The following is a 14,976-nucleotide window of genomic DNA, read 5'->3' on the forward strand; positions in this document are numbered from 1 at the left end:
TGGCACAAAGCGAGCCAGGGCCCGCTCTGTGGGGAGCGTGGCCAGATGGCTGCTGTGCGTTTCTTCCTGCTGCTGTGCCTTAAGGAACCCTGACTCAGATCACAGCCCTGCGGGGGCAGGAGGATGGAGCCAGAGGGGTGTTTCTGAGCAGTGGGGAATCAAGGGACACAGGTGGATTCTGGGAAGATGGATGAGGAGGCAAATAACCCGCTGCCGCCTTTCCCTGTTACCGGAGGACATCATGTCAGGCCGTCACAGGCGATTAACCGCCCGTCAGGCTGTGGCCGGGGTGGGACTCTGTCTCATTAGCTCACCAATGCCCGCTGTCTCTGAAGGCCAGAGCTGGCTAATGAGTGACTCGCTCTCATGCTTATTCATAGGGGAGCAGGTTTCGAGACGCGCTGATGATATCTCAGTGATTCATGGTTTCTGGCCCGTGTCCCCCTGCTGATCTCTGCCCAGATGCAGCAGCTGCCCTTGGCACCCCTGCCTTTCGCTGCAGGGCAAACACGCAGGCCCTGCAAGGGGAGATCACCCATCCTGCCATCGCCTAACCCACCTGTATTCCACCGTAGTCACGGGCGTGTCACCCACTGGCTGGTGTGTGTGCACCAGCGCCCTCTGCTGGCTGGCATCTGAGCCCCGCACTGGTGTGGGCTTTCGACTGCTAACAGCCGAGGAGGAAGCTGCTTCCCAGTCAAGGGGAAGGGGCTTGTGCTGTAGCAGCAAAAGGATCCCATCCAACCGCTCAGAAACAGGTGGATTAATGAAGAGCTATCTGGTCATCTAGTCTCTCTCCGTGGGGGTGCACCTACGCTCCCTACACCCGGCCGGCTGTGCAGTGAGGAGATATGGGGTGTCCAGGCCTCCGTGTCCTTCCTCAGCTCCACACATGATCTGCTCACATCCTGAAGCATAAAATCTGATTAGCTCTTTATTAACAGGCATAATGACTGCACCAGTGTTTATTAATGCGCATAAAAATTAGCCAGCTTCTTTTTTATACCCAGCCACAGTATCTGACTCTTCTGAGCATCCCACTGGCGTGAAGAAACCTTTGCTTTTAGCTGCCTGCCATCACTGTCACGACTGGCCCCTTGTTCTTAGCTGGTGGGTCTGGGGGAAAGGAGGAGGGAGGCACTGTGCAGTTTTTTCACTTGTCATCTGTGAAGAAACTAATCCCCTCCTACCCATTTCGTTCCCAGGCTCCACGGTCCTGGGTTCTGAAAGCTGCCATCACAGGCCAGCACTGATGTACCCTCTTCCCAGGGTTATGCACCGGGCCCTACCAAATTCACAGCCACGGAAAACGTGTCACGGACTGTGAAATCTGGTCTCCCCCTGTGAAATCTGGTCTTTGGGTGCTTTTACCCTATACTACAGAGATTTCATGGGGGGGAGACCAGTGTTTCTCAAACTGGGGGTTCAGACCCAAAAGGGAGTTGCGGGGGGGGTCACAAGGTTATTTTAGGGGGGGTTGCAGTATTGCCACCCTTACTTCTGCGCTGCCTTCAGAGCTGGGTGGCTGGAGAGCAGCAGCTGTTGGCCAGGTGCCCGGCTCTGAAGGAGGTGCCCCGCCAGCAGCAGCGCAGAAGTAAGGGTGGCAATTCTGCAACCCCCCGCTACAATCACTTTGCAAACCTCACCCCACCCCCAACTCCTTTTTAGGTCAGGACCCCTACAATTACAACACCGTGACATTTCAGATGTAAATAGCTGAAATCATGAAATTTACTATTCTTAAACTCCTACGACCGTGAAAAATTGACCAAAATGGACCGTGAATTTGGTAGGGCCCTAGTTATGTGACACAGCTCAGGGATGATGGCTCAGCGGTTAGGGCACTTGCTTTGGACGTGGGCGGCCTGCGTTCAAGTCCCGGCTTTATCACAGGCCGCCAGTGTGACCTTGGGACAGTCACTCAGTCTCTCCGTGCCTCAGTTCCCCATCTATAACATAGGGTGACTAGCCCTGCCCTGCCTCACAGGGGTGTTGGAAGAATAAATATATTAAAGAGGAGAAGGCACTCAGATACTGCTGTGATGGGGGTCTGATAAGTACACGGTGAACTGGGAGTACAACACGGCCGCACACCTAAAGAACCACAGGCCAGTGGAGAGAAAAGGGCTTGGGATCCCAAGGGAGTGAAGTCTCCATTAGGCCCAAGGAGGGAAGGGGGTCATACCTCAGGACTGTCCCCTGGGGAATCTCTGCATAGCGATGCTCAGTGTGCCACCCCCTAATGCCGTGAGCCTGCTGAGGAGAATTATGGGGTGGGGTGGAAGGAGCTCTGCATCAGCTACCTCCAGTGCCAGTCCCAGCTGCTGTGCCCCCTTCTGCAGAGGTGGACAGGGGAGTGGAGCCAGCAGGGCTGTGCCAGGAAAAGGGCTGTTTCCCCTTGTTTCCCCCACAGCTTGTTTCCCCCACGGTGCACAGCTTGTTTCCCCCACGGAACCACCTTGAAACAGAGGTTGGTTCAAAAACTGAGCCCCGGCCCTTGAGGCAGCCCGACTCTGTGTTGCCCCTTCCTCAGGGCAGATGGCAAGGTGCCAGTCCAGCCCTATATGAGGGAAAGGCAGAATTCGGCTCTTTAAAAGACCCAGTCTGAAGGCTCTGGGTTGAGCTGGAATGCGTGGCACAACCTGGCTGCTTTCTGAGGCCAGCAATGAGGTCCTGCCACGTCAGTGCTGGTTTGGAGCTGCTGTGTGACGGGGGCATCTCAGAAGAAGCAGAGAGCCCCAACCCAGGGATTGTTACGCTAATGGAGCAAGTGCTGCCGCCCTGCTGGCTGAAATGCAGAGTGGCGGATTCAGAGCAAATGTATCAGGCCCATTTGTTTTCTCATTTTTATACTGTGTAGCTCAAGTGTGAATGATGGTGTTAATCCTGCTGTGTATGGAGGGAAGTGAGTGGACAGCCATCCTAGTGTTCGTATATATATTCAAATAACATAGATACCGGGTAGTGATCAATGGCTCTATGTCTAGTTGGCAGCCGGTATCAAGCGGCGTGCCCCAACGGTCAGTCCTGGGGCCGGTTTTGTTCAATATCTTCATTAATGATCTGGAGGATGGCGTGGATTGCACACTCAGCAAGTTTGCAGAGGACACTAAAGTGGGAGGAGAGGTAGATACGCTGGAGGGTAGGGATAGGATACAGAGGGACCTAGACAAATTAGAGGATTGGGCCAAAAGAAATCTGATGAGGTTCAACAAGGACAAGTGCAGAGTCTTGCACCTAGGACGGAAGAATCCCATGCACTGCTACAGGGTGGGGACCAACCGGCTAAGCAGCAGTTCTGCAGAAAAGGACCTGGGGTTACCGTGGACAAGAAGCTGGAATGAGTCAGCAGTGTGTCCTTGTTGCCAAGAAGGCTAACGGCATTTTGGGCTGTATAAGTAGGGGCATAGCGAGCAGATCGAGGGACGTGATCGTTCCCCTCTATTCGACACTGGTGAGGCCTCATCTGGAGTACTGTGTCCAGTTTTGGGCCCCACACTACAAGAAGGATGTGGATAAATTGGAGAGAGTCCAGCGGAGGGCAACAAAAATGATTAGGGGACTGGAACACGTGAGTTATGAGGAGAGGCTGAGGGAGCTGGGATTGTTTAGCCTGCAGAAGAGAAGAATGAGGGGGGATTTGATAGCTGCTTTCAACTACCTGAAAGGGGGTTCCAAAGAGGATGGCTCTAGACTGTTCTCAGTGGTGGCGGATGACAGAACGAGGAGTAATGGTCTCAAGTTGCAGTGGGGGAGGTTGAGGTTGGATATTAGGAAAAACTTTTTCACTAGGAGGGTGGTGAAGCGCCAGAGGCCCTGCACAGCTGCAGGGTTCACTGGCCTTTAGGGCTTGTGATGCTCCAGCTGCGGAGCCAGTGGGGACAATGGGCCAGTGCACTACCTGGCATATATGTCTGTGCAGCAACTGAGGGGGCCAATACACTACCAGGCACCACAAGTTCCACGCTGGACTTAAAGGGGCAGCCACAACCTGGGCTCCATCCGCAGCATCAGAAAGAAGAGGTCCCCCCCATGCTGGTGATCTGCCTGTGGATATGCACCAGGTCCCCTTCAGCAGAGCCTGCTGCCAGCCCTCCCCACCCCGCCTGCTGATGAAGGCCCTGCTGTCCCCAGGCAGCCCCCTCATGGTGCTATTTATATTTAAAGGCCGTGTTTAAAATAAATTTGCTGCCAGAAACAATCAGAGGGAACAGACCAGGCAGGGTGCGCGCCACTCCCCAGCTCTGATTTATTTAGAGCAATGCCTTGTAGAACGGTCCTCTGTTGTCTCCTGGAAGAGAAATGATTTGGGCTTTGCAGATGTGGGGATGCAGGGGACGCGGTGCCGGAAATCCCAGCCCTGCTGGCGACAAGGAGAGAAAAGTTACTTCATGAACTGGGCAAACCTGTGGCTTCCAGAGAACACGGACTATTGGAATATTTTGGGCTATGGCATGCTGCCCCCTGCTGGATGGAGTCAAGCCTGCCCGAGTGTTTTGTGACTCATTCAAGCTGGGTAGGGGGGCACCAGACTAGAGGCAGGTGGCAGTGCCGGGAAAACGCAGGGCTGAAGAGAGGAGCCTAGTGGGTGGGAAACTTGGCTGCAAGACCTCAGCTCAGTGAGAGTCGGGCAGATGGGGCGTGACTCCCCAGAACTTGGGTTTGATGTTCAGTTTATGAAACTACCCAGCGGCCTCTTGGACTTGGGATGCATTTAAGCCCCGATCCGCAACAATATTTATGCTCTTAACTCTCTCTGAAATCAATGGAGGGTTCGGTGCTTCGATACCTTTGAGGCTCTGGGCCTTCGAACCCTACCAGTACTGAGTAGCCACTGGGCCATGGCCTAATTCCTGGAAGCAGAGCACTCATCCAGAACGAGGTTACATCTCCCCAGCCCTCCTGGCTCAGAGCTGAAGAGTTTCCCACCTGCCTATCCTCCAGGGCCCACATACCACTGCTGTCCTTGCAAAGCAAGAGGCAGGGATGTTCCTCCCTGTGGGAGGGCGGCTACTGATGTTGGCACAAGCTCCCCTACAGATGTCTGCCTGCATTTCCCACCCCTACCCACCCAGGGAGCAAGAGGCCAGAAGACGTGCCCCTTCTCCAGGCAACGCTCACCCCATCCTCCAAGGCGAGCTGTCAGAGTGACTGAATGGGCCAGGCGGGCTTGTGACAGGAGGCGAAGGTAGGACAAAGCATCAGTGTCATCTGCTCACTCCGCCAGCCAGTTCCCCAGCACCACTGAGGCCTCTGCTCAGCTGCTTCATCTCAACCTGAAAACACCCCAGCCAGGACGAGCCGGGGGGAGGAGGAGGAGGCAAAGTTGTCATGGCGTTGCCATGGCAATGGCACAGGCAACCTTTCCAGCTGAACCTTTGGCTTCATCCCTTCTCCTTTTTGGCACATGGCCTCATGCCATGCACCGGGCGCCATCCACCGTAAGATGCGACCGAGCACGCAAAGCCCATTACCGCCGCCGAGCAACAGTCACTGTGTGCATGGGGTCACGGCTTCCCTTCAGCAGCCAACTACCTGGCACTTGGTTATTTGAATAACTAACCAGCATTTGAGAGCCTCTACAAATGAAAAGCAGACAACTTTGGAAGGAGGGGGTGGTCATCGGGCTGAAGGGGGGCACTATACCAATTTTATGCAGAGCCTCCTGCTGCAGAATCTGACATCTATGCAAACAAAGGGCTGCAGAAGGAGGAATTAAACATAATGAGGGGGGTTGAGAGCTGCTGGCAGTGTTCTCAGGGGTGGCATGGGTGGGGTAGCATGGGGGCAGCTTGCAGAGAGCCTAGTCCTGTCTAAAACGATGCTGTCTACCTAGCCTCACTCTGAACGTAGCAGCGTGAGAGCGATTGCATGGGGGAGTCGTGGTATCGCCACTCCAATAGGTCAGAAGAGAGAAGAGAAAGAAAAGGAACCAGAGGAAAGAACAATAAACGGTGGGGCTAAATAGCGATTTATCTGTGGAATTATTTAAGGGCCCAATCCTACCCCTGTTGAAATCAGTGGGAGTTTTTCCATTGATTTCAATGGGAACCCTGCATAGTCATTCTTAACAAGTCTCTGTTCTGTTTTAAATGCTGCATGTCCTTGACTATAGGAGTGAATGGGTGACTCCTTGTATGTTGGGCTTTGGTAACAAAATATGGAGATTTTCCTTTTTAAAAAAAATATTTTAATTAAAACTTTTTTTGTATTACCCTCTAATGCTGTAGGAAACATTTGATTTGCTTTAGTAAGAATCTAATTTAAATAAATATGTTATTTAAAAAAAAGAACACTGCTCACCAAGCGGTCCTGAGCAGGAGTCTGAGCATTCGAGTACCTGTCTATCCATATATCACTCACGCAGGCATCTGTCTGTCTAGCCATCTTGTAGGCATCTGTCATTCATGAAGATATCTGTCTATCTATCAGTCATCTGGACAACAGTCTATCCATCTATCAATCATGAAGGTATCTGTCTATCAATCATCTAGACAGCTGTCTATGCCTCTGTCACTCACGCATTTTTTTATAGCTACTATATCATCTAGGCATTGATCCCACACTTTTCCTTATGGTACTGTACCACCTAAATGCCTATTCAAGGTATGACTATTAACCTATATGGGCTGCTCACTATGGCAGTGTTTGTCTAAGTTGGGGATTCAATGCTCTGCTGACGTCCATTCTCTTTCCTCTCCTGTTTCTCTGCAGTGGCTCCCAAGGGCCCCAAAATCATGATGACCCCAACGAGAGCCCGAGTTGGAGACACAGTTCGGATCTTGGTGCATGGCTTTCAGGTCTGCAGGTTTTTTTATCCTCCTAGCTCAATAGGGCCTGGTTTCTGTTGCACTGACAGATGGTAATACATCTCCCTATGCAGCAGATTTATGAAGACTGGCAAAGGAGCGGATTAGGGGTGGGGAGAGTGGGTTGGTTTAGTTTAGTTTGACTTTAGGGTTTGATTTTTTTCCCCCCAGCAGTCAGGCCCTCAACTAAGCCACTGATTTTGTTTGCAGGTTCTGCAATTGCACATGCAAAGCAGGGAATTGTGCATACAGGTGGATAACAACGGCAGTTGGCTTGCAGAGTTCCTTGAGTTGCATGTCCACTCATACTAACTACACACGTAAATAAGGCGTGCAATTCCCCATGGATTTTGCATGCTCAATTACACCGTCAACTTTTGAAATTGGCTCTTTTGTCTCCCAGTTCGAAATTGATTTGTTGTCACTTGGAGTTTTGTCTAATAGAAATCACTTCACTAAACAAATGCCCACGCTTTTTGGCCTGGCGTATTTATTCTGTAAATGAACAACGCAGAATTATGAACCTAGCTTGCGACTTTAGAGGTGGGTGCTCTCTCTCTAGACTAAATATGTGCCTTTTTTGGGATCTATTAACGAGGAAACAAGATGTGTTCTTAACTCCTTTTAGCTAACACAAGAGAAAGAGTGGTTTGAGCATTGGCCTGGGGGGGAGGGATAGCTTGGTGGTTTGAGCATTGGCCTGCTAAACCCAGGGTTGTGAGTTCAATCCTTGAGGGGGCCATTTAGGGATCTGGGTCAAAAATTGGGTATTGGTCCTGTCCTGCTTTGAGCAGGGGGTTGGACTAGATGACCTCCTGAGGTCCCTTCCAACCCTGATATTCTATGATTGTAACAATAGGGTGACCAGATGTCCCAATTTTATAGGGACAGCCCCGATTTTGGGGGCTTTTTTTCCCCACCCCCTGCCCCAATTTTTTACACTTGCTATCTGCTCACCCTAGAAAAGAAGGCAGTTTGTAGTTCTAACACAAGGCAATGCCTTGACCTGCTAACACCTACAATAATGACAGTCTGCCTTGCCTGCGCTAGGATTTTAGCTTGTTAGTTACCACATGTTAGATGATCCGAGTTATGAACACAGCTTTTTTCCTGGAGCAGACAAGAGTTAAACTCTAGTATTTTGTTATTATGGGACAGATTCTCTAGGGCCTGACACCTTTTGCAGCCCTTCTCATTTGTGCAAAGGCGTTGTAAAGTGCCCCCCCCCTCCCAGATCTTCCTCTCGGGGGTGGTAGCATTTCATATCCACTTGTCCCGTGTTTTGCACAGACTCCAGTTGCAAAGCAGCGTAGGACCAGCCTCTGTCTGTGCATCCAGCCTGCTGCCTGTTGAGTTTTTAATCTGATTCCTTTAACGGTAAATGACTTGTGGAGGATTTGAGATCTACTACATGCCTTTGTATCTGCACCTGCATGTGTTGTTTTTACAAGGCTAACACAGCTAAGCAAGCTAAAATCTAACCATGCCAATTAATTTATTCATGCCCTAGAGCCTTTAAGGGTACATCTACACTGCAATAAAAGACCCATGGCCCAGCCATAGCTGGCTCAGGTCAGATGACTTGGGCTCGCAGAGCTGCAGGGCTAACAATTGCAGTGTAGACATTTAGGCTCGGGCATGGGTTGGAGCCCGGGCTCTGAAACCTTGTGAATGGGGTGGGTCTCCAAGCCTAGATTCCAGCCTGAGCCCAGATGTCTACACTGCAATGTGTAGCCCCAGCCTGAGCCCCACATGCCCAAGTCAATTGACCTGGGTTCTGAGAGTCGGTGCTACAGGGGTTTTTTATTGCAGTGTAGACGTACCTTAAGTGGTGAGCACTAGCATTTCAGGGGTGACTCGAGGCAATCCAGGCTGTCACCTGGAGGATCTGTGAAGTTCTCTGCCAGCTTTGAGGTCAGACTGTCAATGGTTCCCCAACTTTCCTGGTCCGCGTAGCTCCTCCTTAAAAAATTGGTGTAAGGTGACTGGCTGGTACATCAAGCTCAGCTATCACATGGGATACATGTACCACCATTTGGGAACCCTTGGATTAGAAGATCTAACGGTTCCTTCTGGCCTTAATATCTGACTCCATGGGTCTTTGGGAGGAGGAAAGACTGCAATGCCAGTAATTAACTCTGTGTAAGGTCAGCAGAGGTTGCAGTCATGAAAATGACTCTGTTTTATTAAAATAACCCAGGTATTTAAAGCTGTTTTCCCCATCTTGGCTGCAGAATGAAGTCTTCCCCGAGCCCTTGTTCACCTGGACCCGTGTTGGGAGCAGGCTCCTGGATGGCAGCGCTGAGCATGATGGGAAGGAGTTGGTCCTGGAAAGAGTGCCAGCTGAGTTAAACGGCTCAATGTATCGCTGCACTGCTCAGAACCCACTGGGGTCCACAGACACCCACACCAGGCTTATAGTGTTTGGTACGGTTTATACCCTTGGGAAGAATCCTCCTCTGTCCCACGTTACTCCAGCTTACAATCATAGAATCATAGAATATCAGGGTTGGAAGGGACCTCAGGAGGTCATCTAGTCCCACCCCCTGCTCAAAGCAGGACCAATCCCCAACTAAATCATCCCAGCCAGGGCTTTGTCAAGCCTGACCTTAAAAACCTCAAAAGAAGGAGATTCCACCACCTCCCAAGGCAATGCATTCCAGTGCTTCACCACCCACCTAGTGAAAAAGTTTTTCCTAATATCCAACCTAAACCTCCCCCATTGCAACTTGAGACCATTACTCCTCGTTCTGTCATCTGCCACCACTGAGAACAGTCTAGATCCATCCTCTTTGGAACCCCCTTTCAGGTAGTTGAAAGCAGCTATCAAATCCCCCCTCATTCTTCTCTTCCGCAGACTAAACAATCCCAGTTCCCTCAGCCTCTCCTCATATGTCATGTGTTCCAGTCCCCTAATCATTTTTGTTGCCCTCCGCTGGACTCTTTCCAATTTTTTCACATCCTTCTTGTAGTGTGGGGCCCAAAACTGGACACAGTACTCCAGATGAGGCCTCACCAATGTCGAATAGAGGGGAACGATCACGTCCCTCGATCTGCTGGCAATGCCCCTATTTATACAGCCCAAAATGCCATTGGCCTTCTTGGCAACAAGGGCACACTGTTGACTCATATCCAGCTTCTCGTCCACTGTAACCCCTAGGTCCTTTTCTGCAGAACTGCTGTCTAGCCATTCAGTCCCTAGTCTGTAGCGGTGCATGGGATTCTTCCGTCCTAAGTGCAGGACTCTGCACTTGTCCTTGTTGAACTTCATCAGATTTCTTTTGGCCCAATCCTCTAATTTGTCTAGGTCCCTCTGTATCCTATCCCTACCCTCCAGCGTATCTACCTCTCCTCCCAGTTTAGTGTCATCTGCAAAGCTTGTTCACAATGTCCTCACTACCGCTGACCAAATAGAAACTGGCTTTCCCTTTGGCCTGTCCATGCTGCCTTGTCATTTGCTGTTTGCGACTCCATGTGTGACTGGCATTTTGATTGTACGAATGTTTGCCAGCAGCACATTTCAGGCCCTTAGCTGAGAATAATCATTAATATTATTTATTTTATGGCTCAAATAACTAGCCCAGGGTCCCTGTCCTGAAAAATTTATGATCAAGAAGTGACATTTGTGGGAGTTGTTTATAATGCATATGGGACAATAACTGATTATTTTGGTTCTCTGCCAGTTCTGGGCAAAAAAAAAAAAAAATCATTTAGGATCAACTGAAAACACATTTTTTGACATTTTTGCAGAGAGGGACAGGGCTATCTTTTTCATACATTGGGCTGCTGAGAGACCACGAAGAGAGAATCAATGTTAACCGTTGTCCTCCCAGCGGTATGGAGAGTAGAACGGGACTAGAAATGAGAAAGAGGCAAAAACTCTTGAGTAAAAAATCCGACCTCAATTCCTCTCTGACCCGCAGTCAGGAGCAGTTAGAGAGATAAGATTCTGTTCCTGCCGAAACTCAGCAATGAAAGGAAATCCAAAGAATCAGAGCTGCCCAAGATCACCCTTTTTAGGGTTTCCCACTTCGTTGGGCACCAATCACTGACTGACCCTTGTTATTGAGAAAGGCAGAGTGCAACAGTGGTGTGAAAGAGACATTAGCTTTCCGTATCCCATGAGATAAATGTGCACTTAAAAGCTCCTTTTGATGTTATGCCATCTGAAATTAGCATTTAATTCTAATTAGTATCTGTGTATATTTTGTTTTAATTAGAAAACCCAAATATTCCAAGAGGAACAGAGGACTCAAATGGTAAGTTTGGATCCTATGCTGCGTTTCATCATAAATTACAGCTAATTTCTGAGTTAGAACTGAACACCTCATGTTCTTAGGAGGCCATGCACAGATAAACCTGTGTGCTTAGTCTTCTGGCCAAGAATCTTCCACGCCCCAAGGAACCAAACGTTTTCTGACAGTTTATATTATGATCCGTAGTGTTACTAATCACCTAGCAGTCAATAAGCAGCAGGACAAACTATGCAGACTATGATGATTGTTCCTCTATATAGACAAAGAAGTTTGTTTTCACCATCATCACTTCAGCTGGTCAAAATAAATTTCATCTAAACTTTTTTCCAATGAAAAAAAGTAATTTTTGACAGAACAGATGTTTATACAAAAAAACAAATTCCATTTTGTCAATTACTTTTTCAGGTTCTCACTGAAAAAAACAAGACCCAAAAATTGAGGGCGGGAGGGGGGAATCAATTTTGGAGTTTGTTTCTTGATGAAAAGCTGTAAAATTTCTCAGAAAATGAAAATGTTTGGTTTTCATACAGATTTTTCACAAGGGGGGAAAAAATCATTCCTGAATCAGCTCTCCTCCATTCTCACGGCAATCTGCGGTATTCCAGCCCCGAGCCTGCCTTTTCTAGCACATCCTTTCACTGCTTCCTGCTGTAGTATTCAGGCCCTACCCCAAGGCATTGTTGGCAGTACAGGTTCGGTTTCAACAAAACTCCTGCTTTGAAAAAAAAAAATGGAAAAAAAAGGGAGGTTGAAATTGTCAAAATGGGACGTGTTTTGACATTTGCTAAACAAAAGTTTCATTTTCCAGTTCAAAACCACTTTTCATTTTGAAATTTTAATTTATAGCAGAAAAATAACTCCAAAATAAGGTCAATACTGAAATGGAACATTTCAAAATTATCTAAAGAAGATGATTTGATTGATCTGGCCCGAAAACGGTTTTGGATTTTTGGTTTGGGAACATGTTTAAGATTTTTGACTTTTCATCCCAGTTCAGGATGGGAAATTTTTTTTTGAAAATTCTCAAGAGTCGAGAAAAGCATTTCCCGGCCAGCTCTACATGCAGCTCTTTATGCCAGCAGAGAATTTGCCCCAATAAGGGTTGTGCCTAGTTCTGACACTGCTGAATTTGGCCCTGGAAGCCCTGGGGATGGTGCAGGGTATGTTAAAATGTTGGCAGGGATTCTGCATTACCTTACACCCTCCATTGGTTTTCCTATGGCACGGACACCTCCTCTCCCCCAGTGTTTAAACTGCACTGGTTTGGCACACCTAGTGAATGCCAGATCAGTAATCAGCAAAAGTTACAGCTGTGTATCACTGACAACCATTTTGCAACTATCATACCTTGGCATATCAGCACCTCAGGGCAGGGCTCTGGGCCAGATTCTGATCTTGAACCAACCACTATGAGAAAGGATGATCTTTTGCTTAAGGGACTGGCCTGGGGTTTGGGAGAGCTAGGATCAGTTCCTGGCAATATCGCACACTCCAAATGTGACCGCAGGCAGGTCACTCAGTGCCTCAGTTTCACCGTCCCTGAAATGGGGATACCAGTACCTCTGTTCTCCCACCCTTTGTCTTGGCTATTCAGACTGCATGCTCTTTGGGGCCGAAAGCGTCTCTTGCCATGTGATTGTAAACCACAATGGGAACCTGATCTCAGCTGGGGCCTCCAGCTACTACCATCATACAAGTAATGAATATTAAACTCCATTAGCATTGGTGGGAATCCAGATTAATGTCGCTGAAATCAATGGAGTTACTCCAGCAGCATGACTGTGATCAGAATCTTGTCCATTTGTCTGTAAAGCACCATGCCTGATGCTATAGAGAGAGAGAGATAAACAGTCTCTTAGTTTGCATATAACTACAGGACACCATTGGTCACCACATCTCTAACCCTAACCCTTCCTTGTTTTGTCTAGGTTCAGTGACCAGCCACAACGGCTTCCGACTAATTTTGATGCTCACCCTGACAGTGATCCTGGAGCTGACGTGAAGGCTTGCCTCTTCTTCCTCCTCCCTTGAACAGCTCCACCCAGCATTTACCTCTCTGTCAATTGGTTTTCTTTTCTTTTTTTTTCTTTTCTTTTTCTAAACTATTTACAGTCTTGTTATTGGTCTCTTTCTGTCTGTGTCTTGGCTTCCTCAGTCGATTTAATTAAAATGAAAAAAATTCCCCCTGGTAAAAGGCAGTGCATATTATTTGCCATGTGCAATCCTTGGCCTATAGAAAGGGCAATCTGGTCCTTGCACATGCAAAAACAAGGGCCGGTGATTACACACAAAAACACATACAGGGAATGCATCCATGCGCATATTTTGCAGATGCAACTTGGGCACTGATGTTAGCAAAAGTCACCCCATCTAGCCATATGGAGGCAGAAAGTCTAATAGAGGATGGGGCTGGGAGCGAGGACAGAAGTATCTCCAGCTCTGTCACCAATTCTGTGTGATCTTGGACGAATCAATTTGGTCAAAATTTTCAGAGGTAGCCACTGATTTTGGGTTCACACCCCAAGTTTCCAGCTGTGCTGAGCTCCCGTTGATTGCAGTTGGAGTTAAAGGCACTCAGCCCCGCTGAAAATCAGACGCCAGATGTCTTAGGTTATTTACTCAAAAACTGTGGCTGCTTTTGCAAACTTGCATCCTTAACCCTTGCCTCAGTTTCCCTCACTGCAGATTGGGCCAGATCCACCTGTGCCGTAACCCCATTGCTTTCAGTGGCGTTACACCAGGCGTGATATATTAGACTTGAAATCAGAATCTGTTTGCCCTCCTTAATGCTTGGGCTCTTGTGAGTAGAGGAGAGAAAACTAAGGGTAGCCAAGGGTTTATTTAGTACAAAACAGAGGCCAATTCTAGGGCCAAGGGCAGATTCTTTAACCCTTGGTTGCTGAGTGCCCAAGTTTGTACATATTCCATGTGCTTTTGTTGTTATTCATTATTACATTTATGATGTTAGCCCCTGCAAAGGGAGAGCTGCATGGGACCCTGTTTTCCTGTCTCATGAACATTTCTACTGTATAGAAAAGTGATAGGGTGACAAACCAAAATCCTGAAAATATTTGCAAACCAAAAAGGCCAATTTATTTATTTAGGTTCTGGGCCATCAAAACATTTTGTTTTCAATGGCAACCATTTGTTTGTATATTTTGATTTGTTTGTTTGTTTTGTTTTCTCTAATTAGCTTAAGGCTCTCAACAAAACGTCCTTTTGAACCAGAAATCCAGATTTGGTTTAGAAAAATGGTGAAACAAAATATTGACAGTTTAAAAGCTTTGGTTTCAACTTTGTTTTAGTCAAAAGAAAGGTGTCACACCGGGCCCTTTCCCACAAACCCTTTCAGTTGCAACAGAACGGCATGTTCTGATACCAAAAAAAAAGGGAACCACATTCTGGGATGTCTTCGCAGCAGTGTTGTAAGCAAGCCACGAGAAGTCATTCTTCTGCTCTACTCCACTCTGATTAGGCCTCAGCTGGAGTATTGTGTCCAGTTCTGGGGGACACATTTCAGGAAAGATGGGGACAAATTAGAGAAAGTCCAGAGAAGAGCAACAAAAATGATTAAAGGTCTAGAAAACATGACCTAGGAGGGATGATTGAAAAAATTTGTTTAGTCTGGAAAACAGATGCTTGAGAGGGGACATGATAACAATTTTCAAGTACAAGTTGTTACAAGGAGGGAGAAAAATGGTTCTTCTTAACCTCTGAGGCTAGGATAAGACGCAATGGGCTTAAATTGCAGCAAGGGCGGTTTAGGTTGGACATTAGGAAAAACTTCCTACCTGTCAGGGGGGTGAAGCACTGGAATAAATTGCCTAGGGAGGTTGTGGCATCTCCATCACTGGAGATTTTTAAGAGCAGGTTAGACAAACGGGTGGCAGATGACAGAACAAAGAGCAATG

The 14,976-nt window shown here is 48.0% G+C and overlaps 1 protein-coding gene across 3 annotated transcripts in view; it reads left to right on the forward strand.

Annotated features, from left to right (window-relative positions):
* IGSF21 (immunoglobin superfamily member 21) overlaps nt 1–13,247 on the forward strand; it is a 264,828-nt gene extending 251,581 nt beyond the window's left edge. For 2 of the 3 annotated variants that reach the window (XM_073316766.1, XM_073316765.1), the window contains 4 exons: nt 6,715–6,800; nt 9,044–9,236; nt 11,030–11,068; nt 12,994–13,247. In XM_073316766.1, coding sequence (XP_073172867.1) covers nt 6,715–6,800; nt 9,044–9,236; nt 11,030–11,068; nt 12,994–13,067 — 392 coding nt within the window. In that variant the 3' untranslated portion in view covers nt 13,068–13,247. The remainder of the gene's footprint in view (nt 1–6,714; nt 6,801–9,043; nt 9,237–11,029; nt 11,069–12,993) is intronic. The other variant, XM_073316767.1, reaches the window with a different exon arrangement.
* The last annotated feature ends 1,729 nt before the right edge of the window (nt 13,248–14,976 follow it).

This window comes from Lepidochelys kempii, chromosome 18 (genome assembly GCF_965140265.1).
Source record: "Lepidochelys kempii isolate rLepKem1 chromosome 18, rLepKem1.hap2, whole genome shotgun sequence".
In the NCBI taxonomy this organism is placed as follows: Eukaryota; Metazoa; Chordata; order Testudines; family Cheloniidae; genus Lepidochelys; species Lepidochelys kempii.